Consider the following 27,138-nt stretch of genomic DNA (forward strand, 5'->3'; position numbering starts at 1 on the left):
AGAGAGAGAGAGCGAGCGCGCGCGCAGAGAGAGGAGAGAGAGAGCGCGCGCCAGAGAGAGAGAGCGAGCGAGCGCGCGCCAGAGAGAGAGAGCGAGCGAGCGCGCGCCAGAGAGAGAGAGCGAGCGAGCGCGCGCCAGGAAGAAGAGAGAGCGAGACGAGCGCGCGCCAGAGAGAGAGAGCGGAGCGAGCGCGCGCCAGAGAGAGAGAGAGCGAGCGAGCGCGCGCCAGGAGAGAGAGAGCGAGCGAGCGCGCGCCAGAGAGAGAGAGCGAGGCGAGCGCGCGCCAGAGAGAGAGAGCGAGCGATGCGAGCGCCAGAGAGAGAGAGAGCGACGGCGAGCGCGCGCCAGAGAGAGAGAGCGAGCGAGCGCGGCGCCAGAGAGAGAGAGCGAGCGTCTAGCGCCGAGAGAGAGAGAGCGAGCGAGCGCGCGCCAGAGAGAGGAGAGCGAGCTGCGCGGCCAGCCAGAGAGAGAGAGCAGCGAGCGAGCGGGCTCAGAGAGGAGAGAGCGAGCGAGCGCGCGCCAGAGAGAGAGAGCGAGCGAAGCGCGCGCCAGAGAGAGAGAGCGAGCGAGCGCGCGCCAGAGAGAGCGAGCGACTGCGCGCGCCAGAGAGAGAGAGCGAGGCGAGCGCGCGCCAGAGAGAGAGAGCGAGCGAGCGCGCGCCAGAGAGAGAGAGCGAGCGAGCGCGCGCCAGAGAGAGAGAGCGAGCGATGCGCGCGCCAGAGAGAGAGAAGAGCGAGCGCTGCGCGCCAGAGAGAGAGAGCGAGCGAGCGCGCGCCAGAGAGAGAGAGAGCGAGCGAGCGCGCGCCCAGAGAGAGAGAGCGAGCGAGCGCGCCAGAGAGAGCGAGCGCGCGCGCGCCAGAGAGAGAGAGCGCGCGCGCGCCAGAGAGAGAGAGCGAGCGAGCGCCAGAGAGAGAGCGAGCGAGCGAGCGCCAGATAGAGAGAGAGCGAGCGAGCGCGTGACAGAGAGAGAGAGCGCCCAGAGAGAGAGAGCGAGCGAGCGCCAGAGAGAGAGAGCGAGCGAGCGCCAGAGAGAGAGAGCGCGCGCACGCCAGAGAGAGAGAGCGAGCGAGCGCCAGAGAGAGAGCGAGCGAGCGCCAGAGAGAGAGCGAGCGAGCGCCAGAGAGAGAGAGCGAGCGAGCGCCAGATAGAGAGGAGAGCGAGCGAGCGCGTGCCAGAGAGAGAGAGCGCCAGAGAGAGAGAGCGAGCGAGCGCCAGAGAGAGAGAGCGAGCGAGCGCCAGAGAGAGAGAGCGAGCGAGCGCCAGAGAGAGAGAGCGAGCGAGCGCCAGAGAGAGAGAGCGAGCGAGCGCCAGATAGAGAGAGAGCGAGCGAGCGCCAGATAGAGAGAGAGCGAGCGAGCGCGTGCCAGAGAGAGAGAGCGCCAGAGAGAGCGAGCGCGCGTGCGCCAGAGAGAGCGAGCGCGCGCGCGCCAGAGAGAGAGAGCGCGCGAGCGCCAGAGAGAGAGCGAGCGAGCGCCAGAGAGAGAGCGAGCGAGCGAGCGCCAGAGAGAGAGCGAGCGAGCGAGCGCCAGATAGAGAGAGAGCGAGCGAGCGAGCGCCAGATAGAGAGAGAGCGAGCGAGCGCGCGCCAGAGAGAGAGAGCGCCAGAGAGAGAAGAGCGAGCGAGCGCCAGAGAGAGAGAGCGAGCGAGCGCCAGAGAGAGAGAGCGAGCGCGCGCCAGAGAGAGAGAGCGAGCGAGCGCCAGAGAGAGAGAGCGAGCGAGCGCCAGAGAGAGAGCGAGCGAGCGCCCAGAGAGAGAGAGCGAGCGAGCGCCAGAGAGAGAGAGCGAGCGAGCGCCAGAGAGAGAGAGCGATGCGAGCGCCAGAGAGAGAGAGCGAGCGCGCGCCAGAGAGAGAGAGAGCGAGCGCGCGCCAGAGAGAGAGAGAGCGAGCGCGCGCCAGAGAGAGAGAGAGCGAGCGCGCGCCAGAGAGAGAGAGAGCGAGCGCGCGCCAGAGAGAGAGAGAGCGAGCGCGCGCCAGAGAGAGAGAGAGCGAGCGCGCGCCAGAGAGAGAGAGAGCGAGCGCGCGCCAGAGAGAGAGAGAGCGAGCGCGCGCCAGAGAGAGAGAGAGCGAGCGCGGCGCCAGAGAGAGAGAGAGCGAGCGCGCGCCAGAGGAGAGCCCAGAGAGAGAGAGAGCGAGCGCGCGCCAGAGAGAGAGAGAGCGAGCGCGCGCCAGAGAGAGAGAGAGCGAGCGCGCGCCAGAGAGAGAGAGAGCGAGCGCGCGCCAGAGAGAGAGAGAGCGAGCGCGCGCCAGAGAGAGAGAGAGCGAGCGCGCGCCAGAGAGAGAGAGAGCGAGCGCGCGCCAGAGAGAGAGAGCGAGCGCGCGCCAGAGAGAGAGAGAGCGAGCGCGCGCCAGAGAGAGAGAGAGCGAGCGCGCGCCAGAGAGAGAGAGAGAGAGCGCGCGCCAGAGAGAGAGAGCGAGCGAGCGCGCGCCAGAGAGAGAGAGCGAGCGAGCGCGCGCCAGAGAGAGAGAGCGAGCGAGCGCGCGCCAGAGAGAGAGAGCGAGCGAGCGCGCGCCAGAGAGAGAGAGCGAGCGAGCGCGCGCCAGAGAGAGAGAGCGAGCGAGCGCGCGCCAGAGAGAGAGAGCGAGCGAGCGCGCGCCAGAGAGAGAGAGCGAGCGAGCGCGCGCCAGAGAGAGAGAGAGCGAGCGAGCGCGCGCCAGAGAGAGAGAGCGAGCGAGCGCGCGCCAGAGAGAGAGAGCGAGCGCGCGCCAGAGAGAGCGAGCGAGCGCGCGCCAGAGAGAGAGAGCGAGCGCGCGCCAGAGAGAGAGAGCGAGCGAGCGCGCGCCAGAGAGAGAGAGCGAGCGAGCGCGCGCCAGAGAGAGAGAGCGAGCGAGCGCGCGCCAGAGAGAGAGAGCGAGCGAGCGCGCGCCAGAGAGAGCGAGCGAGCGCGCGCCAGAGAGAGAGAGCGAGCGAGCGCGCGCCAGAGAGAGAGAGCGAGCGAGCGCGCGCCAGAGAGAGAGAGCGAGCGAGCGCGCGCCAGAGAGAGAGAGCGAGCGAGCGCGCGCCAGAGAGAGAGAGCGAGCGCGCGCGCCAGAGAGAGAGAGCGAGCGAGGCGCGCGCCAGAGAGAGAGAGAGCGAGCGAGCGCGCGCCAGAGAGAGAGAGCGAGCGAGCGCGCCAGAGAGAGCGAGCGCGCGCGCGCCAGAGAGAGAGAGCGCGCGCGCGCCAGAGAGAGAGAGCGAGCGAGCGCCAGAGAGAGAGCGAGCGAGCGAGCGCCAGATAGAGAGAGAGCGAGCGAGCGCGTGCCAGAGAGAGAGAGCGCCAGAGAGAGAGAGCGAGCGAGCGCCAGAGAGAGAGAGCGAGCGAGCGCCAGAGAGAGAGAGCGCGCGCGCGCCAGAGAGAGAGAGCGAGCGAGCGCCAGAGAGAGAGCGAGCGAGCGCCAGAGAGAGAGCGAGCGAGCGCCAGAGAGAGAGAGCGAGCGAGCGCCAGATAGAGAGAGAGCGAGCGAGCGCGTGCCAGAGAGAGAGAGCGCCAGAGAGAGAGAGCGAGCGAGCGCCAGAGAGAGAGAGCGAGCGAGCGCCAGAGAGAGAGAGCGAGCGAGCGCCAGAGAGAGAGAGCGAGCGAGCGCCAGAGAGAGAGAGCGAGCGAGCGCCAGAGAGAGAGAGCGAGCGAGCGCCAGATAGAGAGCGAGCGAGCGCCAGATAGAGAGAGAGCGAGCGAGCGCGTGCCAGAGAGAGAGAGCGCCAGAGAGAGCGAGCGCGCGTGCGCCAGAGAGAGCGAGCGCGCGCGCGCCAGAGAGAGAGAGCGCGCGAGCGCCAGAGAGAGAGCGAGCGAGCGCCAGAGAGAGAGCGAGCGAGCGCCAGAGAGAGAGCGAGCGAGCGAGCGCCAGATAGAGAGAGAGCGAGCGAGCGAGCGCCAGATAGAGAGAGAGCGAGCGAGCGCGCGCCAGAGAGAGAGAGCGCCAGAGAGAGAGAGCGAGCGAGCGCCAGAGAGAGAGAGCGAGCGAGCGCCAGAGAGAGAGAGCGAGCGAGCGCCAGAGAGAGAGAGCGAGCGAGCGCCAGAGAGAGAGAGCGAGCGAGCGCCAGAGAGAGAGAGCGAGCGAGCGCCAGAGAGAGAGAGCGAGCGAGCGCCAGAGAGAGAGAGCGAGCGAGCGCCAGAGAGAGAGAGCGAGCGAGCGCCAGAGAGAGAGAGCGAGCGAGCGCCAGAGAGAGAGAGCGAGCGAGCGCCAGAGAGAGAGAGCGAGCGAGCGCCAGAGAGAGAGAGCGAGCGAGCGCCAGAGAGAGAGAGCGAGCGAGCGCCAGAGAGAGAGAGCGAGCGAGCGCCAGAGAGAGAGAGCGAGCGAGCGCCAGAGAGAGAGAGCGAGCGAGCGCCAGAGAGAGAGAGAGCGAGCGCGCGCCAGAGAGAGAGAGAGCGAGCGCGCGCCAGAGAGAGAGAGAGCGAGCGCGCGCCAGAGAGAGAGAGAGCGAGCGCGCGCCAGAGAGAGAGAGAGCGAGCGCGCGCCAGAGAGAGAGAGAGCGAGCGCGCGCCAGAAGAGAGAGAGAGCGAGCGCGCCGCCAGAGAGAGAGAGCAGCGCGCGCCAGAGAGAGAGAGAGCGAGCGCGCGCCAGAGAGAGAGAGAGCGAGCGCGCGCCAGAGAGAGAGAGAGCGAGCGCGCGCCAGAGAGAGAGAGAGCGAGCGCGCGCCAGAGAGAGAGAGAGCGAGCGCGCGCCAGAGAGAGAGAGAGCGAGCGCGCGCCAGAGAGAGAGAGAGCGAGCGCGCACCAGAGAGAGAGAGAGCGAGCGCGCGCCAGAGAGAGAGAGCGAGCGCGCGCCAGAGAGAGAGAGCGAGCGCGCGCCAGAGAGAGAGAGAGCGAGCGCGCGCCAGAGAGAGAGAGAGAGAGCGCGCGCCAGAGAGAGAGAGCGAGCGAGCGCGCGCCAGAGAGAGAGAGCGAGCGAGCGCGCGCCAGAGAGAGAGAGCGAGCGAGCGCGCGCCAGAGAGAGAGAGCGAGCGAGCGCGCGCCAGAGAGAGAGAGCGAGCGAGCGCGCGCCAGAGAGAGAGAGCGAGCGAGCGCGCGCCAGAGAGAGAGAGCGAGCGAGCGCGCGCCAGAGAGAGAGAGCGAGCGAGCGCGCGCCAGAGAGAGAGAGCGAGCGAGCGCGCGCCAGAGAGAGAGAGCGAGCGAGCGCGCGCCAGAGAGAGAGAGAGCGAGCGAGCGCGCGCCAGAGAGAGAGAGCGAGCGAGCGCGCGCCAGAGAGAGAGAGCGAGCGCGCGCCAGAGAGAGCGAGCGAGCGCGCGCCAGAGAGAGAGAGCGAGCGCGCGCCAGAGAGAGAGAGCGAGCGAGCGCGCGCCAGAGAGAGAGAGCGAGCGAGCGCGCGCCAGAGAGAGAGAGCGAGCGAGCGCGCGCCAGAGAGAGAGAGCGAGCGAGCGCGCGCCAGAGAGAGCGAGCGAGCGCGCGCCAGAGAGAGAGAGCGAGCGAGCGCGCGCCAGAGAGAGAGAGCGAGCGAGCGCGCGCCAGAGAGAGAGAGCGAGCGAGCGCGCGCCAGAGAGAGAGAGCGAGCGCGCGCCAGAGAGAGAGAGCGAGCGCGCGCCAGAGAGAGAGAGCGAGCGAGCGCGCGCCAGAGAGAGAGAGAGCGAGCGAGCGCGCGCCAGAGAGAGAGAGCGAGCGAGCGCGCCAGAGAGAGCGAGCGCGCGCGCGCCAGAGAGAGAGAGCGCGCGCGCGCCAGAGAGAGAGAGCGAGCGAGCGCCAGAGAGAGAGCGAGCGAGCGAGCGCCAGATAGAGAGAGAGCGAGCGAGCGCGTGCCAGAGAGAGAGAGCGCCAGAGAGAGAGAGCGAGCGAGCGCCAGAGAGAGAGAGCGAGCGAGCGCCAGAGAGAGAGAGCGCGCGCGCGCCAGAGAGAGAGAGCGAGCGAGCGCCAGAGAGAGAGCGAGCGAGCGCCAGAGAGAGAGCGAGCGAGCGCCAGAGAGAGAGAGCGAGCGAGCGCCAGATAGAGAGAGAGCGAGCGAGCGCGTGCCAGAGAGAGAGAGCGCCAGAGAGAGAGAGCGAGCGAGCGCCAGAGAGAGAGAGCGAGCGAGCGCCAGAAAGAGAGAGCGAGCGAGCGCCAGAAAGAGAGAGCGAGCGAGCGCCAGAGAGAGAGAGCGAGCGAGCGCCAGAGAGAGAGAGCGAGCGAGCGCCAGATAGAGAGAGAGCGAGCGAGCGCCAGATAGAGAGAGAGCGAGCGAGCGCGTGCCAGAGAGAGAGAGCGCCAGAGAGAGCGAGCGCGCGTGCGCCAGAGAGAGCGAGCGCGCGCGCGCCAGAGAGAGAGAGAGCGAGCGCCAGAGAGAGAGCGAGCGAGCGCCAGAGAGAGAGCGAGCGAGCGCCAGAAAGAGAGCGAGCGAGCGAGCGCCAGAGAGAGAGCGAGCGAGCGAGCGCCAGAGAGAGAGCGAGCGAGCGAGCGCCAGATAGAGAGAGAGCGAGCGAGCGCCAGATAGAGAGAGAGCGAGCGAGCGCGCGCCAGAGAGAGAGAGCGCCAGAGAGAGAGAGCGAGCGAGCGCCAGAGAGAGAGAGCGAGCGAGCGCCAGAGAGAGAGAGCGAGCGAGCGCCAGAGAGAGAGAGCGAGCGAGCGCCAGAGAGAGAGAGCGAGCGAGCGCCAGAGAGAGAGAGAGCGAGCGAGCGCCAGAGAGAGAGAGCGAGCGAGCGCCAGAGAGAGAGAGCGAGCGAGCGCCAGAGAGAGAGAGCGAGCGAGCGCCAGAGAGAGAGAGCGAGCGAGCGCCAGAGAGAGAGAGCGAGCGAGCGCCAGAGAGAGAGAGCGAGCGAGCGCCAGAGAGAGAGAGCGAGCGAGCGCCAGAGAGAGAGAGCGAGCGCGCGCCAGAGAGAGAGAGCGAGCGCGCGCCAGGGAGAGAGAGCGAGCGAGCGCGCGCCAGGGAGAGAGAGCGAGCGAGCGCGCGCCAGGGAGAGAGAGCGAGCGAGCGCGCGCCAGGGAGAGAGAGCGAACGAGCGCGCGCCAGGGAGAGAGAGCGAACGAGCGCGCGCCAGGGAGAGAGAGCGAACGAGCGCGCGCCAGGGAGAGAGAGCGAACGAGCGCGCGCCAGGGAGAGAGAGCGAGCGAGCGCGCGCCAGGGAGAGAGAGCGAGCGAGCGCGCGCCAGGGAGAGAGAGCGAACGAGCGCGCGCCAGGGAGAGAGAGCGAGCGAGCGCGCGCCAGGGAGAGAGAGCGAGCGCGCGCGCGCCAGGGAGAGAGAGCGAGCGCGCGCGCGCCAGAGAGAGCGAGCGCGCGCGCGCCAGAGAGAGAGCGAGCGCGCGCGCGCCAGGGAGAGAGCGAGCGCGCGCGCGCCAGGGAGAGAGAGCGAGCGCGCGCGCGCCAGGGAGAGAGAGCGAGCGCGCGCGCGCCAGGGAGAGAGAGCGAGCGCGCGCGCGCCAGGGAGAGAGAGCGAGCGCGCGCGCGCCAGGGAGAGAGAGCGAGCGCGCGCGCGCCAGGGAGAGAGAGCGAGCGCGCGCGCGCCAGGGAGAGAGAGCGAGCGCGCGCGCGCCAGGGAGAGAGAGCGAGCGCGCGCGCACCAGGGAGAGAGAGCGAGCGAGCGCGCGCCAGGGAGAGAGAGCGAGCGCGCGCGCGCCAGGGAGAGAGAGCGAGCGAGCGCGCGCCAGGGAGAGAGAGCGAGCGAGCGCGCGCCAGGGAGAGAGAGCGAGCGAGCGCGCGCCAGGGAGAGAGAGCGAGCGAGCGCGCGACAGGGAGAGAGAGCGAGCGAGCGCGCGACAGGGAGAGAGAGCGAGCGAGCGCGCGCCAGGGAGAGAGAGCGAGCGAGCGCGCGCCAGGGAGAGAGAGCGAGCGAGCGCGCGCCAGGGAGAGAGAGCGAGCGAGCGCGCGCCAGGGAGAGAGAGCGAGCGCGCGCGAGAGAGAGAAAGGGCGCGCGCGAGAGAGAGAAAGGGCGCGCGCGAGAGAGAGAAAGGGCGCGCGCGAGAGAGAGAAAGGGCGCGCGCGAGAGAGAGAAAGGGCGCGCGCGAGAGAGAAAGGGCGCGCGCGAGAGAGAAAGGGCGCGCGCGAGAGAGAAAGGGCGCGCGCGAGAGAGAAAGGGCGCGCGCGAGAGAGAAAGGGCGCGCGCGAGAGAGAAAGGGCGCGCGCGAGAGAGAAAGGGCGCGCGCGAGAGAGAAAGGGCGCGCGCGAGAGAGAAAGGGCGCGCGCGAGAGAGAAAGGCGCGCGCGAGAGAGAAAGGGGCGCGCGCGAGAGAGAAAGGGCGCGCGCGAGAGAGAAAGGGCGCGCGAGAGAGAGAAAGGGCGCGCGAGAGAGAGAAAGGGCGCGCGAGAGAGAGAAAGGGCGCGCGAGAGAGAGAAAGGGCGCGCGAGAGAGAGAAAGGGCGCGCGAGAGAGAGAAAGGGCGCGCGAGAGAGAGAGAGGGCGCGCGAGAGAGAGAGAGGGCGCGCGAGAGACAGAGAGGGCGCGCGAGAGACAGAGAGATAGAGAGAGGGCGCGCGAGAGACAGAGAGAGAGAGAGAGGGCGCGCGAGAGAGAGAGAGAGAGAGAGAGGGCGCGAGAGAGAGAGAGAGAGAGAGAGGGCGCGCGAGAGAGAGAGAGAGAGAGAGGGCGCGCGAGAGAGAGAGAGAGAGAGAGGGCGCGCGAGAGAGAGAGAGAGGGCGCGCGCGAGAGAGAGAGAGGGCGCGCGCGAGAGAGAGAGGGCGCGCGAGAGAGAGAGAGGGCGCGCGAGAGAGAGAGAGGGCGCGCGAGAGAGAGAGAGGGCGCGCGAGAGAGAGAGAGGGCGCGCGAGAGAGAGAGAGGGCGCACGAGAGAGAGAGAGGGCGCACGAGAGAGAGAGAGGGCGCACGAGAGAGCGAGAGGGCGCACGAGAGAGCGAGAGGGCGCACGAGAGAGCGAGAGGGCGCACGAGAGAGCGAGAGGGCGCACGAGAGAGCGAGAGGGCGCACGAGAGAGCGAGAGGGCGCACGAGAGAGCGAGAGGGCGCACGAGAGAGCGAGAGGGCGCACGAGAGAGCGAGAGGGCGCACGAGAGAGCGAGAGGGCGCACGAGAGAGCGAGAGGGCGCACGAGAGAGCGAGAGGGCGCACGAGAGAGAGAGAGGGCGCACGAGAGAGAGAGAGGGCGCACGAGAGAGAGAGAGGGCGCACGAGAGAGAGAGAGGGCGCACGAGAGAGAGAGAGGGCGCACGAGAGAGAGAGAGGGCGCACGAGAGAGAGAGAGGGCGCACGAGAGAGAGAGAGGGCGCACGAGAGAGAGAGAGGGCGCGCGAGAGAGAGAGAGAGGGCGCGCGAGAGAGAGAGAGAGGGCGCGCGAGAGAGAGAGAGAGGGCGCGCGAGAGAGAGAGAGAGGGCGCGCGAGAGAGAGAGAGAGGGCGCGCGAGAGAGAGAGAGGGCGCGCGAGAGAGAGAGAGGGCGCGCGAGAGAGAGAGAGGGCGCGCGAGAGAGAGAGAGGGCGCGCGAGAGAGAGAGAGGGCGCGCGAGAGAGAGAAAGGGCGCGCGAGAGAGAGAAAGGGCGCGCGAGAGAGAGAAAGGGCGCGCGAGAGAGAGAAAGGGCGCGCGAGAGAGAGAAAGGGCGCGCGAGAGAGAGAAAGGGCGCGCGAGAGAGAGAAAGGGCGCGCGAGAGAGAGAAAGGGCGCGAGAGAGAGAGAGAGAGGGCGCGCGAGAGACAGAGAGAGAGGGCGCGCGAGAGACAGAGAGAGAGGGCGCGCGAGAGAGAGAGAGAGAGAGAGAGAGGGCGCGCGAGAGAGAGAGAGAGAGAGAGAGGGCGCGCGAGAGAGAGAGAGAGAGAGAGAGGGCGCGCGAGAGAGAGAGAGAGAGAGAGGGCGCGCGAGAGAGAGAGAGAGGGCGCGCGAGAGAGAGAGAGAGGGCGCGCGAGAGAGAGTGGCGCACGAGAGAGAGAGAGGGCGCACGAGAGAGAGAGAGGGCGCACGAGAGAGAGAGAGGGCGCACGAGAGAGAGAGAGGGCGCACGAGAGAGAGAGAGGGCGCACGAGAGAGAGAGGGCGCTCGAGAGAGAGAGGGCGCGCGAGAGAGAGAGAGGGCGCGCGAGAGAGAGAGAGAGGGCGCGCGAGAGAGAGAGAGAGGGCGCGCGAGAGAGAGAGAGAGGGCGCGCGAGAGAGAGAGAGAGGGCGCGCGAGAGAGAGAGAGGGCGCGCGAGAGAGAGAGAGGGCGCACGAGAGAGAGAGAGGGCGCACGAGAGAGAGAGAGGGCGCACGAGAGAGAGAGGGCGCACGAGAGAGAGAGGGCGCACGAGAGAGAGAGGGCGCACGAGAGAGAGAGGGCGCACGAGAGAGAGAGAGGGCGCACGAGAGAGAGAGGGCGCACGAGAGAGAGAGAGGGCGCACGAGAGAGAGAGAGGGCGCACGAGAGAGAGAGAGAGGGCGCACGAGAGAGAGAGAGAGGGCGCACGAGAGAGAGAGAGAGGGCGCACGAGAGAGAGAGAGAGGGCGCACGAGAGAGAGAGAGAGGGCGCACGAGAGAGAGAGAGAGGGCGCGAGAGAGAGAGAGAGGGCGCGCGAGAGAGAGAGAGGGCGCGCGAGAGAGAGAGGGCGCGCGAGAGAGAGAGAGGGCGCGCGAGAGAGAGAGAGGGCGCGCGAGAGAGAGAGAGGGCGCGCGAGAGAGAGAGAGGTCGCGCGAGAGAGAGAGAGGGCGCGCGAGAGAGAGAGGGCGCGCGAGAGAGAGAGAGGGCGCGCGAGAGAGAGAAAGGGCGCGCGAGAGAGAGAAAGGGCGCGCGAGAGAGAGAAAGGGCGCGCGAGAGAGAGAAAGGGCGCGCGAGAGAGAGAAAGGGCGCGCGAGAGAGAGAAAGGGCGCGCGAGAGAGAGAAAGGGCGCGCGAGAGAGAGAAAGGGCGCGCGAGAGAGAGAAAGGGCGCGCGAGAGAGAGAAAGGGCGGCGCGAGAGAGAGAAAGGGCGCGCGAGAGAGAGAAAGGGCTCGCGAGAGAGAAAGGGCGCGCGAGAGAGAGAAAGGGCGCGCGAGAGAGAGAAAGGGCGCGCGAGAGAGAGAAAGGGCGCGCGAGAGAGAGAAAGGGCGCGCGAGAGAGAGAAAGGGCGCGCGAGAGAGAGAAAGGGCGCGCGAGAGAGAGAAAGGGCGCGCGAGAGAGAGAAAGGGCGCGCGAGAGAGAGAAAGGGCGCGCGAGAGAGAGAAAGGGGCGCGCGAGAGAGAGGAAAGGGGCGCGCGAGAGAGGGAAAGGCGAGCGAGAGAGGGAAAGGGCGCGCGAGAGAGGGAAAGGCGAGCGAGAGAGGGAAAGGCGAGCGAGAGAGGGAAAGGCGAGCGAGAGAGGGAAAGGCGAGCGAGAGAGGGAAAGGCGAGCGAGAGAGGGAAAGGCGCGCGCGAGAGAGAGAAAGGGCGCGCGAGAGAGAGAAAGGGCGCGCGAGAGAGAGAAAGGGCGCGCGAGAGAGAGAAAGGGCGCGCGAGAGAGAGAAAGGGCGCGCGAGAGAGAGAAAGGGCGCGCGAGAGAGAGAAAGGGCGCGCGAGAGAGAGAAAGGGCGCGCGAGAGAGAGAAAGGGCGCGCGAGAGAGAGAAAGGGCGCGCGAGAGAGAGAAAGGGCGCGCGAGAGAGAGAAAGGGCGCGCGAGAGAGAGAAAGGGCGCGCGAGAGAGAGAAAGGGCGCGCGAGAGAGAGAAAGGGCGCGCGAGAGAGAGAAAGGGCGCGCGAGAGAGAGAAAGGGCGCGCGAGAGAGAGAAAGGGCGCGCGAGAGAGAGAAAGGGCGCGCGAGAGAGAGAAAGGGCGCGCGAGAGAGAGAAAGGGCGCGCGAGAGAGAGAAAGGGCGCGCGAGAGAGAGAAAGGGCGCGCGAGAGAGAGAAAGGGCGCGCGAGAGACAGAGAGAGAGAGAGGGCGCGCGAGAGAGAGAGAGAGAGAGAGGGCGCGCGAGAGAGAGAGAGATAGAGAGAGGGCGCGCGAGAGAGAGAGAGAGAGGGCGCGCGAGAGAGAGAGAGAGAGAGAGAGAGGGCGCGCGAGAGAGAGAGAGAGAGAGAGAGGGCGCGCGAGAGAGAGAGAGAGAGAGAGAGAGGGCGCGCGAGAGAGAGAGAGAGAGAGAGGGCGCGCGAGAGAGAGAGAGAGAGAGAGAGGGCGCGGGAGAGAGAGAGAGAGAGAGAGGGCGCGCGAGAGAGAGAGAGAGGGGCGCGCGCGAGAGAGAGAGAGGGCGCGCGCGAGAGAGAGAGAGGGCGCGCGCGAGAGAGAGAGAGGGCGCGCGCGAGAGAGAGAGAGGGCGCGCGCGAGAGAGAGAGAGGGCGCGCGCGAGAGAGAGAGAGGGCGCGCGCGAGAGAGAGAGAGGGCGCGCGAGAGAGAGAGAGAGGGCGCGCGAGAGAGAGAGAGAGGGCGCGCGAGAGAGAGAGAGAGGGCGCGCGAGAGAGAGAGAGAGGGCGCGCGAGAGAGAGAGAGAGGGCGCGCGAGAGAGAGAGAGAGGGCGCACGAGAGAGAGAGAGGGCGCACGAGAGAGAGAGAGGGCGCACGAGAGAGAGAGAGGGCGCACGAGAGAGAGAGAGGGCGCACGAGAGAGAGAGGGCGCACGAGAGAGAGAGGGCGCACGAGAGAGAGAGGGCGCACGAGAGAGAGAGGGCGCACGAGAGAGAGAGAGGGCGCACGAGAGAGAGAGGGCGCACGAGAGAGAGAGAGGGCGCACGAGAGAGAGAGAGGGCGCACGAGAGAGAGAGAGAGGGCGCACGAGAGAGAGAGAGAGGGCGCACGAGAGAGAGAGAGAGGGCGCACGAGAGAGAGAGAGAGGGCGCCCGAGAGAGAGAGAGAGGGCGCACGAGAGAGAGAGAGAGGGGCGCGAGAGAGAGAGAGAGGGCGCGCGAGAGAGAGAGAGGGCGCGCGAGAGGAGAGAGGGCGCGCGAGAGAGAGAGAGGGCGCGCGAGAGAGAGAGAGGGCGCGCGAGAGAGAGAGAGGGCGCGCGAGAGAGAGAGAGGGCGCGCGAGAGAGAGGAGAGGGCGCGCGAGAGAGAGAGAGGGCGCGCGAGAGAGAGAAAGGGCGCGCGAGAGAGAGAAAGGGCGCGCGAGAGAGAGAAAGGGCGCGCGAGAGAGAGAAAGGGCGCGCGAGAGAGAGAAAGGGCGCGCGAGAGAGAGAAAGGGCGCGCGAGAGAGAGAAAGGGCGCGCGAGAGAGAGAAAGGGCGCGCGAGAGAGAGAAAGGGCGCGCGAGAGAGAGAAAGGGCGCGCGAGAGAGAGAAAGGGCGCGCGAGAGAGAGAAAGGGCGCGCGCGAGAGAGAGAAAGGGCGCGCGAGAGAGAGAAAGGGCGCGCGAGAGAGAGAAAGGGCGCGCGAGAGAGAGAAAGGGCGCGCGAGAGAGAGAAAGGGCGCGCGAGAGAGAGAAAGGGCGCGCGAGAGAGAGAAAGGGCGCGCGAGAGAGAGAAAGGGCGCGCGAGAGAGAGAAAGGGCGCGCGAGAGAGAGAAAGGGCGCGCGAGAGAGAGAAAGGGCGCGCGAGAGAGAGAAAGGGGCGCGCGAGAGAGAGAAAGGGCGCGCGAGAGAGAGAAAGGGCGCGCGAGAGAGAGAAAGGGCGCGCGAGAGAGAGAAAGGGCGCGCGAGAGAGAGAAAGGGCGCGCGAGAGAGAGAAAGGGCGCGCGAGAGAGAGAAAGGGCGCGCGAGAGAGAGAAAGGGCGCGCGAGAGAGAGAAAGGGCGCGCGAGAGAGAGAAAGGGCGCGCGAGAGAGAGAAAGGGCGCGCGAGAGAGAGAAAGGGCGCGCGAGAGAGAGAAAGGGCGCGCGAGAGAGAGAAAGGGCGCGCGAGAGAGAGAAAGGGCGCGCGAGAGAGAGAAAGGGCGCGCGAGAGAGAGAAAGGGCGCGCGAGAGAGAGAAAGGGCGCGCGAGAGAGAGAAAGGGCGCGCGAGAGAGAGAAAGGGCGCGCGAGAGAGAGAAAGGGCGCGCGAGAGAGAGAAAGGGCGCGCGAGAGAGAGAAAGGGCGCGCGAGAGAGAGAAAGGGCGCGCGAGAGAGAGAAAGGGCGCGCGAGAGAGAGAAAGGGCGCGCGAGAGAGAGAAAGGGCGCGCGAGAGAGAGAAAGGGCGCGCGAGAGAGAGAAAGGGCGCGCGAGAGAGAGAAAGGGCGCGCGAGAGAGAGAAAGGGCGCGCGAGAGAGAGAAAGGGCGCGCGAGAGAGAGAAAGGGCGCGCGAGAGAGAGAAAGGGCGCGCGAGAGAGAGAAAGGGCGCGCGAGAGAGAGAAAGGGCGCGCGAGAGAGAGAAAGGGCGCGCGAGAGAGAGAAAGGGCGCGCGAGAGAGAGAAAGGGCGCGCGAGAGAGAGAAAGGGCGCGCGAGAGAGAGAAAGGGCGCGCGAGAGAGAGAAAGGGCGCTCGAGAGAGAGAAAGGGCGCGCGAGAGAGAGAAAGGGCGCGCGAGAGAGAGAAAGGGCGCGCGAGAGAGAGAAAGGCGCGCGAGAGAGAGAAAGGGGCGCGCGAGAGAGAGAAAGGGCGCGCGAGAGAGAGAAAGGGCGCGCGAGAGAGAGAAAGGGGCGCGCGAGAGAGAGAAAGGGCGCGCGAGAGAGAGAAAGGGCGCGCGAGAGAGAGAAAAGGGCGCGCGAGAGAGAGAAAGGGCGCGCGAGAGAGAGAAGGGCGCGCGAGAGAGAGAAAGGGCGCGCGAGAGAGAGAAAGGGCGCGCGAGAGAGAGAAAGGGCGCGCGAGAGAGAGAAAGGGCGCGCGAGAGAGAGAAAGGCGCGCGAGAGAGAGAAAGGGCGCGCGAGAGAGAGAAAGGGCGCGCGAGAGAGAGAAAGGGCGCGCGAGAGAGAGAAAGGGCGCGCGAGAGAGAGAAAGGGCGCGCGAGAGAGAGAAAGGGCGCGCGAGAGACAGAGAGAGAGAGAGGGCGCGCGAGAGAGAGAGAGATAGAGAGAGGGCGCGCGAGAGAGAGAGAGAGAGGGCGCGCGAGAGAGAGAGAGAGAGGGCGCGCGAGAGAGAGAGAGAGAGAGAGAGAGAGGGCGCGCGAGAGAGAGAGAGAGAGAGAGAGGGGCGCGCGAGAGAGAGAGAGAGAGAGAGAGAGGGCGCGCGAGAGAGAGAGAGAGAGAGAGGGCGCGCGAGAGAGAGAGAGAGAGAGAGAGGGCGCGCGAGAGAGAGAGAGAGGGCGCGCGAGAGAGAGAGAGAGGGCGCGCGAGAGAGAGAGAGAGGGCGCGCGAGAGAGAGAGAGAGAGGGCGCGCGCGCGAGAGAGAGAGAGGGCGCGCGCGAGAGAGAGAGAGGGGGCGCGCGCGAGAGAGAGAGAGAGGGCGCGCGCGAGAGAGAGAGAGGGCGCGCGCGAGAGAGAGAGAGGGCGCGCGCGAGAGAGAGAGAGGGCGCGCGCGAGAGAGAGAGAGGGCGCGCGCGAGAGAGAGAGAGGGCGCGCGCGAGAGAGAGAGAGGGCGCGCGCGAGAGAGAGAGAGGGCGCGCGCGAGAGAGAGAGAGGGCGCGCGCGAGAGAGAGAGGGCGCGCGCGAGAGAGAGAGGGCGCGCGCGAGAGAGAGAGGGCGCGCGAGAGAGAGAGAGGGCGCGCGAGAGAGAGAGAGGGCGCGCGAGAGAGAGAGAGGGCGCGCGAGAGAGAGAGAGGGCGCGCGAGAGAGAGAGAGGGCGCGCGAGAGAGAGAGAGGGCGCGCGAGAGAGAGAGAGGGCGCGCGAGAGAGAGAGAGGGCGCGCGAGAGAGAGAGAGGGCGCGCGAGAGAGAGAGAGGGCGCACGAGAGAGAGAGAGGGCGCACGAGAGAGAGAGAGGGCGCACGAGAGAGAGAGAGGGCGCACGAGAGAGAGAGAGGGCGCACGAGAGAGAGAGAGAGGGCGCACGAGAGAGAGAGAGGGCGCACGAGAGAGAGAGAGGGCGCACGAGAGAGAGAGAGGGCGCACGAGAGAGAGAGAGGGCGCACGAGAGAGAGAGAGGGCGCACGAGAGAGAGAGAGAGGGCGCACGAGAGAGAGAGAGAGGGCGCACGAGAGAGAGAGAGAGGGCGCACGAGAGAGAGAGAGAGGGCGCACGAGAGAGAGAGAGAGGGCGCGCGAGAGAGAGAGAGGGCGCGCGAGAGAGAGAGAGGGCGCGCGAGAGAGAGAGGGCGCGCGAGAGAGAGAGAGGGCGCGCGAGAGAGAGAGAGGTCGCGCGAGAGAGAGAGAGGTCGCGCGAGAGAGAGAGAGGTCGCGCGAGAGAGAGAGAGGTCGCGCGAGAGAGAGAGAGGGCGCGCGAGAGAGAGAGAGGGCGCGCGAGAGAGAGAGAGGGCGCGCGAGAGAGAGAAAGGGCGCGCGAGAGAGAGAAAGGGCGCGCGAGAGAGAGAAAGGGCGCGCGAGAGAGAGAAAGGGCGCGCGAGAGAGAGAAAGGGCGCGCGAGAGAGAGAAAGGGCGCGCGAGAGAGAGAAAGGGCGCGCGAGAGAGAGAAAGGGCGCGCGAGAGAGAGAAAGGGCGCGCGAGAGAGAGAAAGGGCGCGCGAGAGAGAGAAAGGGCGCGCGAGAGAGAGAAAGGGCGCGCGAGAGAGAGAGAGGGCGCACGAGAGAGAGAGAGGGCGCGCGAGAGAGAGAGAGGGCGCGCGAGAGAGAGAGAGGGCGCGCGAGAGAGAGAAAGGGCGCGCGAGAGAGAGAAAGGGCGCGCGAGAGAGAGAAAGGGCGCGCGAGAGAGAGAAAGGGCGCGCGAGAGAGAGAAAGGGCGCGCGAGAGAGAGAAAGGGCGCGCGAGAGAGAGAAAGGGCGCGCGAGAGAGAGAAAGGGCGCGCGAGAGAGAGAAAGGGCGCGCGAGAGAGAGAAAGGGCGCGCGAGAGAGAGAAAGGGCGCGCGAGAGAGAGAGAGGGCGCGCGAGAGAGAGAGAGGGCGCGCGAGAGAGAGAGAGGGCGCACGAGAGAGAGAGAGGGCGCACGAGAGAGAGAGAGGGCGCACGAGAGAGAGAGAGGGCGCACGAGAGAGAGAGAGGGCGCACGAGAGAGAGAGAGGGCGCACGAGAGAGAGAGAGGGCGCACGAGAGAGAGAGAGGGCGCACGAGAGAGAGAGAGGGCGCACGAGAGAGAGAGAGGGCGCACGAGAGAGAGAGAGGGCGCACGAGAGAGAGAGAGGGCGCACGAGAGAGAGAGAGGGCGCACGAGAGAGAGAGAGGGCGCACGAGAGAGAGAGAGGGCGCACGAGAGAGAGAGAGGGCGCACGAGAGAGAGAGAGGGCGCACGAGAGAGAGAGAGGGCGCACGAGAGAGAGAGAGGGCGCACGAGAGAGAGAAAGGGCGCACGAGAGAGAGAGAGGGCGCACGAGAGAGAGAGAGGGCGCACGAGAGAGAGAGAGGGCGCACGAGAGAGAGAGAGGGCGCACGAGAGAGAGGGCGCACGAGAGAGAGAGAGGGCGCACGAGAGAGAGAGAGGGCGCGCGAGAGAGAGAGAGGGCGCGCGAGAGAGAGAGAGGGCGCGCGAGAGAGAGAGAGGGCGCGCGAGAGAGAGAGAGGGCGCGCGAGAGAGAGAGAGGGCGCGCGAGAGAGAGAGAGGGCGCGCGAGAGAGAGAGAGGGCGCGCGAGAGAGAGAGAGGGCGCGCGAGAGAGAGAGAGGGCGCGCGAGAGAGAGAGAGGGCGCGCGAGAGAGAGAGAGGGCGCGCGAGAGAGAGAGAGGGGCGCGCGAGAGAGAGAGAGGGCGCGCGAGAGAGAGAGAGGGCGCGCGAGAGAGAGAGAGGGCGCGCGAGAGAGAGAGAGGGCGCGCGAGAGAGAGAGAGGGCGCGCGAGAGAGAGAGAGGGGCGCGCGAGAGAGAGAGAGGGCGCGCGAGAGAGAGAGAGGGCGCGCGAGAGAGAGAGAGGGCGCGCGAGAGAGAGAGAGGGCGCGCGAGAGAGAGAGAGGGCGCGCGAGAGAGAGAGAGGGCGCGCGAGAGAGAGAGAGGGCGCGCGAGAGAGAGAGAGGGCGCGCGAGAGAGAGAGAGGGCGCGCGAGAGAGAGAGAGGGCGCGCGAGAGAGAGAGAGGGCGCGCGAGAGAGAGAGAGGGGCGCGCGAGAGAGAGAGAGGGGCGCGCGAGAGAGAGAGAGGGCGCGCGAGAGAGAGAGAGGGCGCGCGAGAGAGAGAGAGGGCGCGCGAGAGAGAGAGAGGGCGCGCGAGAGAGAGAGAGGGCGCGCGAGAGAGAGAGAGGGCGCGCGAGAGAGAGAGAGGGCGCGCGAGAGAGAGAGAGGGCGCGCGAGAGAGAGAGAGGGCGCGCGAGAGAGAGAGAGGGCGCGCGAGAGAGAGAGAGGGCGCGCGAGAGAGAGAGAGGGCGCGCGAGAGAGAGAGAGGGCGCGCGAGAGAGAGAGAGGGCGCGCGAGAGAGAGAGAGGGGCGCGCGAGAGAGAGAGAGGGCGCGCGAGAGAGAGAGAGGGCGCGCGAGAGAGAGAGAGGGCGCGCGAGAGAGAGAGAGGGCGCGCGAGAGAGAGAGAGGGCGCGCGAGAGAGAGAGAGGGCGCGCGAGAGAGTGAGAGAGAGGGCGCGCGAGAGAGAGAGAGAGCGCGCGAGAGAGTGAGAGAGAGGGCGCGCGAGAGAGCGCGCGAGAGAGTGAGAGGGCGCGCGAGAGAGAGCGAGCACGCGAGAGAGAGAGAGGGCGCGCGAGAGAGAGAGAGAGAGAGGGCGCGCGAGAGAGAGAGAGAGAGAGGGCGCGCGAGAGAGAGAGAGAGAGAGGGCGCGCGAGAGAGAGAGAGAGAGAGAGGGCGCGCGAGAGAGAGAGAGAGAGAGGGCGCGCGAGAGAGAGAGAGAGAGAGAGAGGGCGCGCGAGAGAGAGAGAGAGAGAGGGCGCGCGAGAGAGAGAGAGAGAGGGCGCGCGAGAGAGAGAGAGAGAGAGGGCGCGCGAGAGAGAGAGAGAGAGAGGGCGCGCGAGAGAGAGAGAGAGAGAGGGCGCGCGAGAGAGAGAGGGCGCGCGAGAGAGAGAGAGAGAGAGGGCGCGCGAGAGAGAGAGAGAGAGGGCGCGCGAGAGAGAGAGAGAGGGCGCGCGAGAGAGAGAGAGAGAGGGCGCGTGAGAGAGAGAGAGAGAGAGGGCGCGCGAGAGAGAGAGAGAGAGAGGGCGCGCGAGAGAGAGAGAGAGAGGGCGCGCGAGAGAGAGAGAGGGCGCGCGAGAGAGAGAGAGAGGGCGCGCGAGAGAGAGAGAGAGGGCGCGCGAGAGAGAGAGAGGGCGCGCGAGAGAGAGAGAGAGAGGGCCGCGAGAGAGAGAGAGAGAGAGGGCGCGCGAGAGAGAGAGAGAGAGAGCGCGACACACACACACACACACAGACACAGACGAAACGTTCACTTCTGGTCACACTGTTACTGAGATTAAATATTTTTGGATCACCCAGTAGCTATTAATTACCAGTTTATTAGAAACAAAACTGCGTAATAGTCTTCAGAAGCTGGGATACAAGAGTATACGGCCACTAGGACAATTTGTCCTGCATGCCCAAGAAAGATCTCCTCTTTCTCACTCGAGATAGGTCGTCTTTACAAAAATAAATTAATCATTGCTGACTAGGCTGACCCCTCAACAACTCAACCCACAGCCTGCACGCTCTCACACCTCCCCCCCCCACCCCCACCTCCGAATCAGATCGCGGGTGTGACGCGCGGATATTACGGCACAGAGTGAGGCCATTCAGCCCATCGAGACGGGGCCGGCTCTCCGCAGACCGATCCAGTCAGTCCCCGTGCCCCCCCCCCCACCCCAACCCGCCACCCCTCCCGCTCTATCCCCCCGTGAACCCCCTGCGAGTTTATTTCCCCCCTCCAGCGTCCGATCCCCTTTCGGAATCGTTCACCCGCCTCCGCTTCCACCGCCCTCGTTGTCACCGCACGCTGCGGGGATAAGGTTCCTCCTCACACCCCCCCCTCACCCCAATGTCCAGAACCTTAAACCTGTGTCCCCCCGACCCCCTCCTCACCCACCACCCCCTGCCCGGTCCTTGCCCCATCAGCTAAGAGGAACAGCCTTCCTTTGTCCACCTTATATATGATCTCCCCTCCATCCCCTTCGCTCTCAGGAGAACGGCCTCCAGCTTCTCCGACCCCCACCTCAGAGCTAAAACCACCCCTCCCCACCTCGATCCCTCGTACCGTTCTGGTAAACCTCCCTCCCCACCCTCTCGAGGACCCTCGCTATCTTCCCGAAAGCGGGTGGCAGCGGTGCCCAGGGAAGGACCCGATGCTCCTACAGGGAGAGTGACGGGGCGGGGAGGGGCTGGAGTTCTCCCTCCGCAGCCCTCGGCCAACATTCCTCCCCCAGCCCTGAAGCAGTGGGAGTGTGGGGGGGGGTGGGGGGGGGGGAGGTAGATTTTAAGCGATTGACGGGAACACAAGTAAAAAAAAAAACCATGCACCAGCCTCCCAGGCGCTCGGGGCTGCTATTATAAATTATCCCGTTGAATTCTCCAGCGCCTGAGGTCAGAAAATGTGCCGTGAAAATTAAATTTGTTTGACATGACCATTAGTTTAGTCTACACTTGCCTCAGACAGTAAATAGAGAGCCATTTTTCCTTCCGTCCCTAGCAGACAGAGAGCACCCGGGCTAATTAAAAAGGGGGGGGCCCGCTTATTGAGCCCCGTCACTTATCTGTCAAGCTACGCTTTTGAAATAAGTACAAAATAAAAAGGAACCAAGGAAGATGAAAGCCACGGTGGATGCTCTTGCCTTTTTCCACCAGCGTTTCCAACAACTGGCTGATTTTTGTGTGTGTGTGTGTGTGTGTGAGAGAGTGAGTGAGTGAGTGAGAGAGTGTGTGTGTGTGCGCCACTATTAACATCAGAAAGCACACAGCAAAGCAGAATTCTTCCAGTTTCCATCTAGGTGTCAACAGTGCTTGCTTTGATTGAAATTCAGCGGCTGGCAAAAGGGTGAAACGAAGGCGAAATCTCGAACCACAGACACACGCACTTACAGACACAATTCTCTCCCCACCCCACACCCTCAAACTACACCTCCAAAACACAAACCATTCCAAAAATTGCAAGGGAGGGGTGGTGGTGGTGGTGGTGGGGGGGGGGGGAGGAGAAGAAAAAAGAAAACCTAAAGCTGACGGGTTGAAAATTGTGAACCAGCCTCGAAGGGGAAGGGGAAGGGGAGGGTAGATCGATGGTACCTTTAAATATTTTTTTCGCCAGACGTAATTCCTTCAGATGCAAGAGGATTTTACTTCAGACGCTTAAAAAGAAAAACAGCTCTTTCCACCTCCCCCCCCCCCCCCCCCCACCACCACCACCACCACCCCAACCCTCCGCCGCCCTCCCCAACCTTGCAAGCTAGCACAAAATCAAGACAGGATTTTAAGACATACACACACACGAGCAAGATATAAACCAGATTTTTTTTCTCCCCGCACTCAGGTGAAATTGGTTACGGAATAAAAAAATGCAAACGGGTAAGGCAGGCAACCTTTCAGATGCCAATTTTCTTTGTATTTTATTCCTCCACCACCACCCCCCCCCCACTACACCACCCCTCAACTCCCCCTCCCCGTGAGTATATTCAGATAAATCAGATTTTAAAACCAGCATCTCCGCCAACCTTTGCAGGAAATATATGCCAAAAAAAAATGCAAAAGCCAGAACTTGCAACCCCCCCCCCCACCCACCAACACACCCGCTCTCTCCACCCACCACCACCACCACCCACCAACCAACCCTCCACACCACCCCCAAACACAACCACCATCCCCCTTCCTCTCAGACGGCAAATATTCCTTGCAGGGTGAATATTATTAAGACAAGAACGTTGGATTTTGCTTCTCTGCAGGTGCCAGGTAAAGGGCACGAGTAACACACGCAAAATGTTAGGACGTCCACCGCACACCCCACCCCCCCCCCCCCACCACCCCCACCCCCCCTCCCCGCCCCCCCCCCCCCCCACCCCCACCCCCACCCTCCCTCCCTCGAGATATCAATATTCCTGCAAAAAGGCAATTGCGAAGATAAATCAGACCTCTCTTTGCCTCCGCAGGTAAAAGCAGTCACAAGAAATGCAAACATCAGGCAGACCTTCCCCACCCCGCAACACCTCAAGATAACCATTACCCCCCCACCCACCCACCCACCCACACCCCCAACCCCCGACCACCCTTTGCAATTGAAAAATCAGATCTTTGTCCCACCCCCCCACCCCACCCCACCCCACCCCATACAAAACACAATTTTAAAAAGAGGTGGAGGGTGGGTCGGGGGTGGGGGGGGTGGTTGGAAAGGGAAACAGTGGTCAGGCGTGCAAACAAAAATATTGAAATTTAGCTGAAAGGAAAGTGCAACCATCTTGGAGGGGCACTGGATTTGGAGGTGGGAGGGGCACTGGATTGGGGGGGGGGAGGGGAAAGAGGGGGAGGGGGGGGTGAGAGAGGGGTGCAAATAGGAGGGTATAATGTTGCAGCTGCAAATGACCGACCTTTGCAAACCTTTGCTACATTCCTCCCCCCCCACCCCCCTACTACTTTGCCTGGCAAGCAAGCAAGCAAAGAGAGGGAGGGGGGGTTGCAAAATGCAGCCATGCAACTTTTTTTTTTGGGGGGGGGGGGGTGGTGTGGTGGTAAAGGTTATTTATTTTTATTACACAACTACCCAAGGAAAAAAAAAAGTCCCCCTGGTCTTACCTTCTGGCATGTGGGTGGGGGAGAGCGTCCGGGCCCCTTGGAGGAAGATGCTGGTCAGCAGCAAGATGGGGGCGAGTTCAAACCGATGCATTTTTTCCTTAAATGTTTTTTTTTTCCCCCGACCCCCCCTCTGGGATCCTCGGAGGAGGGGGGCAAAAGAGCTGCAAATAAAAAAAAAAACTCCTTCTCGACCCTTGGATGTCCCCACCCCAGCACCTCAGTCTCCCCCTCCCCTGGGTTGTGTTATGAGGCGGGTGGGGGCGGGGGGGGGGTCTCTCTGGAAGGTAGTCCTGGAAGTGAAAAAGTTAAAAAATAAAAATCCTTCGACCCCCGCCCACTTTTTCCAACGGTTTCCAACGCGGGTCTTTCGAAAAGCAGAACGACGACCCCCACCACCACCACCACTGGGAACGGGATTTTAACGGTCGTCCAGTCGCTCGCCGGCAGCGCAGCCCCTACCCCTCCGTCCCCGCCGAGCGCCCTGGCTCGGTCTGAGCGCTCGCGCGCCGGCCCGACGCCTGGCTCTCCTCAGATTGGCCCCTCCCCCCTGGGCCCCTCCCCCCACCCCCCCCCCCCCCCAACACCGGCAACGGTCCCGCCCACACACGTACACGTAGACACGTACAGCGCGCGCGCGTGTGCGGTGGAGACCTGGCAGGGGGGGGGGGGGGGGGGGGGGGGTGTGGGGGTGGGGGTGGGGCGACGGCCGGTTCGATGATGCTCCTCCCCCACAACCCCTGGCAGGCCCCGCCCACACACGCACACGTACACGTACAGCGCGCGTACGGTGGAGACCAGGCAGGGGGGCGACGGCCTGATCGATGATGCTCCTGCCCCGCCCCCCACCAAAAACCCCAGGCAGGCCCCGCCCACACACGTACACGTACGCGTACAGCGCGCGCGCGTGCGGTGAAGACCAGGCGGGGGGGGGGGGGGGGGGGGGGGGGGGCGACGGCCAGTTCTATGATGCTCCTCCCACCCCCTGGCAGGCCCCGCCCATACACGCACACACGTACAGCGCGCACGCCCGTGCGGTGAAGACCAGGCAGGGGGGGGGTCGACGGCCGGTTCGATGATGCTCCTCCCACCCCTGGCAGGCCCCGCCCACACGCACACACGTACAGCGCGCAGTGAAGACCAGGCCGAGCGACAGCCGTAATCAGTTCGATGATGGCCCTCGGTGGCGGGGGGCAGGGTGATGGGAGGGGCCAAGGTAGGCCACTTCTACAGATCTGGGGATGACGCGGGACACGCAAAGCGACGCCTGGGGAATGGGAATGGGGAGGAGGGACCCCCCCCACCCCGCTTCATCAAGCTGGTGATGACGCGGCACGCAAAGCGTGACAGGCAGGCCCGGGGCGGGGCTTGGAGTCGGTGGGTGTTTTGGGGGTGCGGGGGAGAGAAGGGAAGAGTGTTGGAGGGCCACGCCCACAACTTGACGATGAAAGGCCCCGCCCACCCTATCAAGATCCACGGGGAGAGGCCACGCCCACAGCACGTGGATGGTGGGGTCGGGGGGTGGGGTGGGGGGGAGGTGCTGACATAACAGGCAGGATCCAGGCCCCGCCCACCCTCCCTGCCGATGAAGGCGGAACGCAAGGGCGCAGCTGGACGGGGACGCAAGGGGAGGGAGCTGCGCAGGCGCGGTGCCGACTGTTGAAGGGGTGGGGGGGGGGGGGGGGTGGGTGGGGATAATTGAAATCGGGAATCACTGCCGGCATCTGAGCATGCGCATTTCCGCCCTCCTCCCCCCCCCCCCCCCCCCCCCCCCCCCCCGCCTCCGGTGCGGAAAGACGGGAGGACACATGCGCGCTTTACATCGCCCGCCTCTCCCGCGGTGCGCAGGCGCAGATGTAGGCTTCCAACAGGGCTATGGGGGGGGAGGGGGGGGTGTGGTGAAAAGGCACAGCAAGATCCAATGACCTGAGGGGGGGGGGGGGGTGGGGTTAAAAAACCAATTTCTGGCCTCCAAGCTCACTCAGCTTCTATTTGGACCCCCAGTTTTCCAGATAAAACATAGCATTGGAACATGGCCTTTCATCGGGGCGTGGGACAGAGGGATAAGCCGCAACCAATTTGCTCACAGAGCGCTCCCTCAGTGCCAGCCAGACGATCAATCCCTGGTTAACCTGGGTTCCTTTCACTTCAACGATATGAAAACCAATAACGACAACAGCAGGCAACAAAAAAAAACAACAACGCCGGGCGCTGGACATCCAAAACAAAAACAGAATTGCCCGGAAAAAACTCAGCGGGGTCTGAGGCAGCATCGGCGGAAGGGTCACGAGGACTCGAAACGTCAACTCTTTTCTTCTCCGCCGATGCTGCCTCAGACCCTGCTGAGTTTTTTCCGGGTAATTCTGTTTTTGTTTTAACAACAACAGCAGCCGGGGGTTGGCGGGGGGGTTGCTGAAATACATTAGATAGATACAGAGATGGGGCTAGATAGATAGATGGAGAGCTGCTAGAGATAATAGATACTCAGACAAAGAGATAAATATACAGATAGATAGTTAAATAGATAGATAGATATATACACAGATAGATAGATAGACTAATAGACAGATAGATAGACAGATAGACTGATAGATAGATAGATATTCAGATAGATAGATAGATAGTTAAATAGATACAGACAGACAGACAGATAGATAGATATGAATAGATACACAGACAGATAGATAGACTAATAGACAGATAGATAGACAGACAGATAGATAGACTGACATAGATGGATTGACAGATAGATAGATAGATAGTTAAATAGATAGATACACAGATAGATAGACAAATAGACAGATAGATAGATAGTTAAATAGATAGATAGATATATACACAGACAGATAGATAGACAAGTAGACAGTTAGATAGATAGATAAATAAACAAATAGAGAGATAGATAGATAGTTATATAGATAGATACACAGATAGATAGACAAATAGACAGTTAGATGGATAGATAGTTAAATAGATAGATGGGTATATACACAGACAGATAGACAAATACACAGTTAGACAGATAGACAAATAGATAAATAGACAAATAGAGAGATATATAGAGAGATAGATAGATAGTTAAATAGATAGATACACAGAGAGACGAATAGACAGTTAGATAAGTAGTTAAATAGATACATAGATATATACACAGACAGATAGATAGACAAATACACAGTTAGATAGATAGATAGATAGATAAATAGACAAATAGAGAGACAGATAGATAGATAGTTAAATAGATAGATAGATACACAGATAGACAAACAGACGAATAGACAGATAGAAAGATACATATATAGATAGATAGATAGATGATTGGTTTACTGCAAAATCATCGTGATGGAACATACTGAATTGGGGAAGGTCAGAGAGCTGAAGCTCCAACAGTTCAAGTCCCGATCAGTACTGACCCCCTGACAGTGTGGCAGTCCCTCATTACTGACCCGTCGACACTGCGGCGCTCCCTCAGCACTGACCCTCCGACAGTGCAGCACTCCCTCATTACTGACCCGTCGACACTGCGGCGCTCCCTCAGTACTGACCCCCTGACAGTGTGGCAGTCCCTCATTACTGACCCGTCGACACTGCGGCGCTCCCTCAGCACTGACCCTCCGACAGTGCAGCACTCCCTCATTACTGACCCGTCGACACTGCGGCGCTCCCTCAGCACTGACCCTCCGACAGTGCAGCACTCCCTCATTACTGACCCGTCGACACTGCGGCTCTCCCTCAGTACTGACCCCCTGACAGTGTGGCAGTCCCTCATTACTGACCCGTCGACACTGCGGCGCTCCCTCAGCACTGACCCTCCGACAGTGCAGCACTCCCTCATTACTGACCCGTCGACACTGCGGCGCTCCCTCTGCACTGACCCTCCGACAGTGCAGCACTCCCTCTGCACTGACCCTCCGACAGTGCAGCACTCCCTCTGCACTGACCCTCCGACAGTGCGGCACTCCCTCTGCACTGACCCTCCGACAGTGCAGCACTCCCTCTGCACTGACCCTCCGACAGTGCGGCGCTCCCTCATTACTGACCCGTCGACACTGCGGCGCTCCCTCAGCACTGACCCTCCGACAGTGCAGCACTCCCTCTGCACTGACCCTCCGACAGTGCGGCGCTCCCTCAGCACTGACCCTCCGACAGTGCAGCACTCCCTCAGCACTGACCCCCTGACAGTGCGGCGCTCCCTCATTACTGACCCGTCGACACTGCGGCGCTCCCTCAGCACTGACCCTCCGACAGTGCGGCACTCCCTCATTACTGACCCGTCGACACTGCGGCGCTCCCTCAGCACTGACCCTCCGACAGTGCAGCACTCCCTCTGCACTGACCCTCCGACAGTGCAGCACTCCCTCTGCACTGACCCTCCGACAGTGCAGCACTCCCTCTGCACTGACCCTCCGACAGTGCAGCACTCCCTCTGCACTGACCCTCCGACAGTGCAGCACTCCCTCTGCACTGACCCTCCGACAGTGCAGCACTCCCTCAGCACTGACCCTCCGACAGTGCAGCACTCCCTCTGCACTGACCCTCCGACAGTGCAGCACTCCCTCTGCACTGACCCTCCGACAGTGCAGCACTCCCTCTGCACTGACCCTCCGACAGTGCGGCGCTCGCTCAGTACTGACCCTCCGACAGTGCGGCGCTCGCTCAGTACTGACCATCCGACAGTATGGCGCTCCCTAAGCACTGACCCGCCAACACTGCAGCGCTCCCTCAGCAATGACCCTCCAACAGTGCGGTGCTCCGTCCACACTGACCCTCCGAAAGTGCAGTGCTCCCTCAGCACTGACCCTCCGACATTAAGGTGCTCCCTCAGCACTGAACATCCGACTGTGCAGCGCTCCCTCA

General features: G+C 64.2%; 1 protein-coding gene across 1 annotated transcript in view; it reads right to left on the reverse strand.

The window, feature by feature from the left end:
• LOC121273234 (low-density lipoprotein receptor-related protein 1-like) overlaps positions 1-22,757 on the reverse strand; it is a 428,870-nt gene extending 406,113 nt beyond the window's left edge. The window contains exon 1 of the mRNA XM_041180254.1: positions 22,285-22,757. Within this exon, the coding sequence (XP_041036188.1) occupies positions 22,285-22,375 (91 nt within the window). The 5' untranslated portion in view covers positions 22,376-22,757. The remainder of the gene's footprint in view (positions 1-22,284) is intronic.
• Positions 22,758-27,138: the final 4,381 nt, after the last annotated feature.

This window comes from Carcharodon carcharias, chromosome X (assembly GCF_017639515.1).
Source record: "Carcharodon carcharias isolate sCarCar2 chromosome X, sCarCar2.pri, whole genome shotgun sequence".
NCBI classification, from domain to species: domain Eukaryota; kingdom Metazoa; phylum Chordata; class Chondrichthyes; order Lamniformes; family Lamnidae; genus Carcharodon; species Carcharodon carcharias.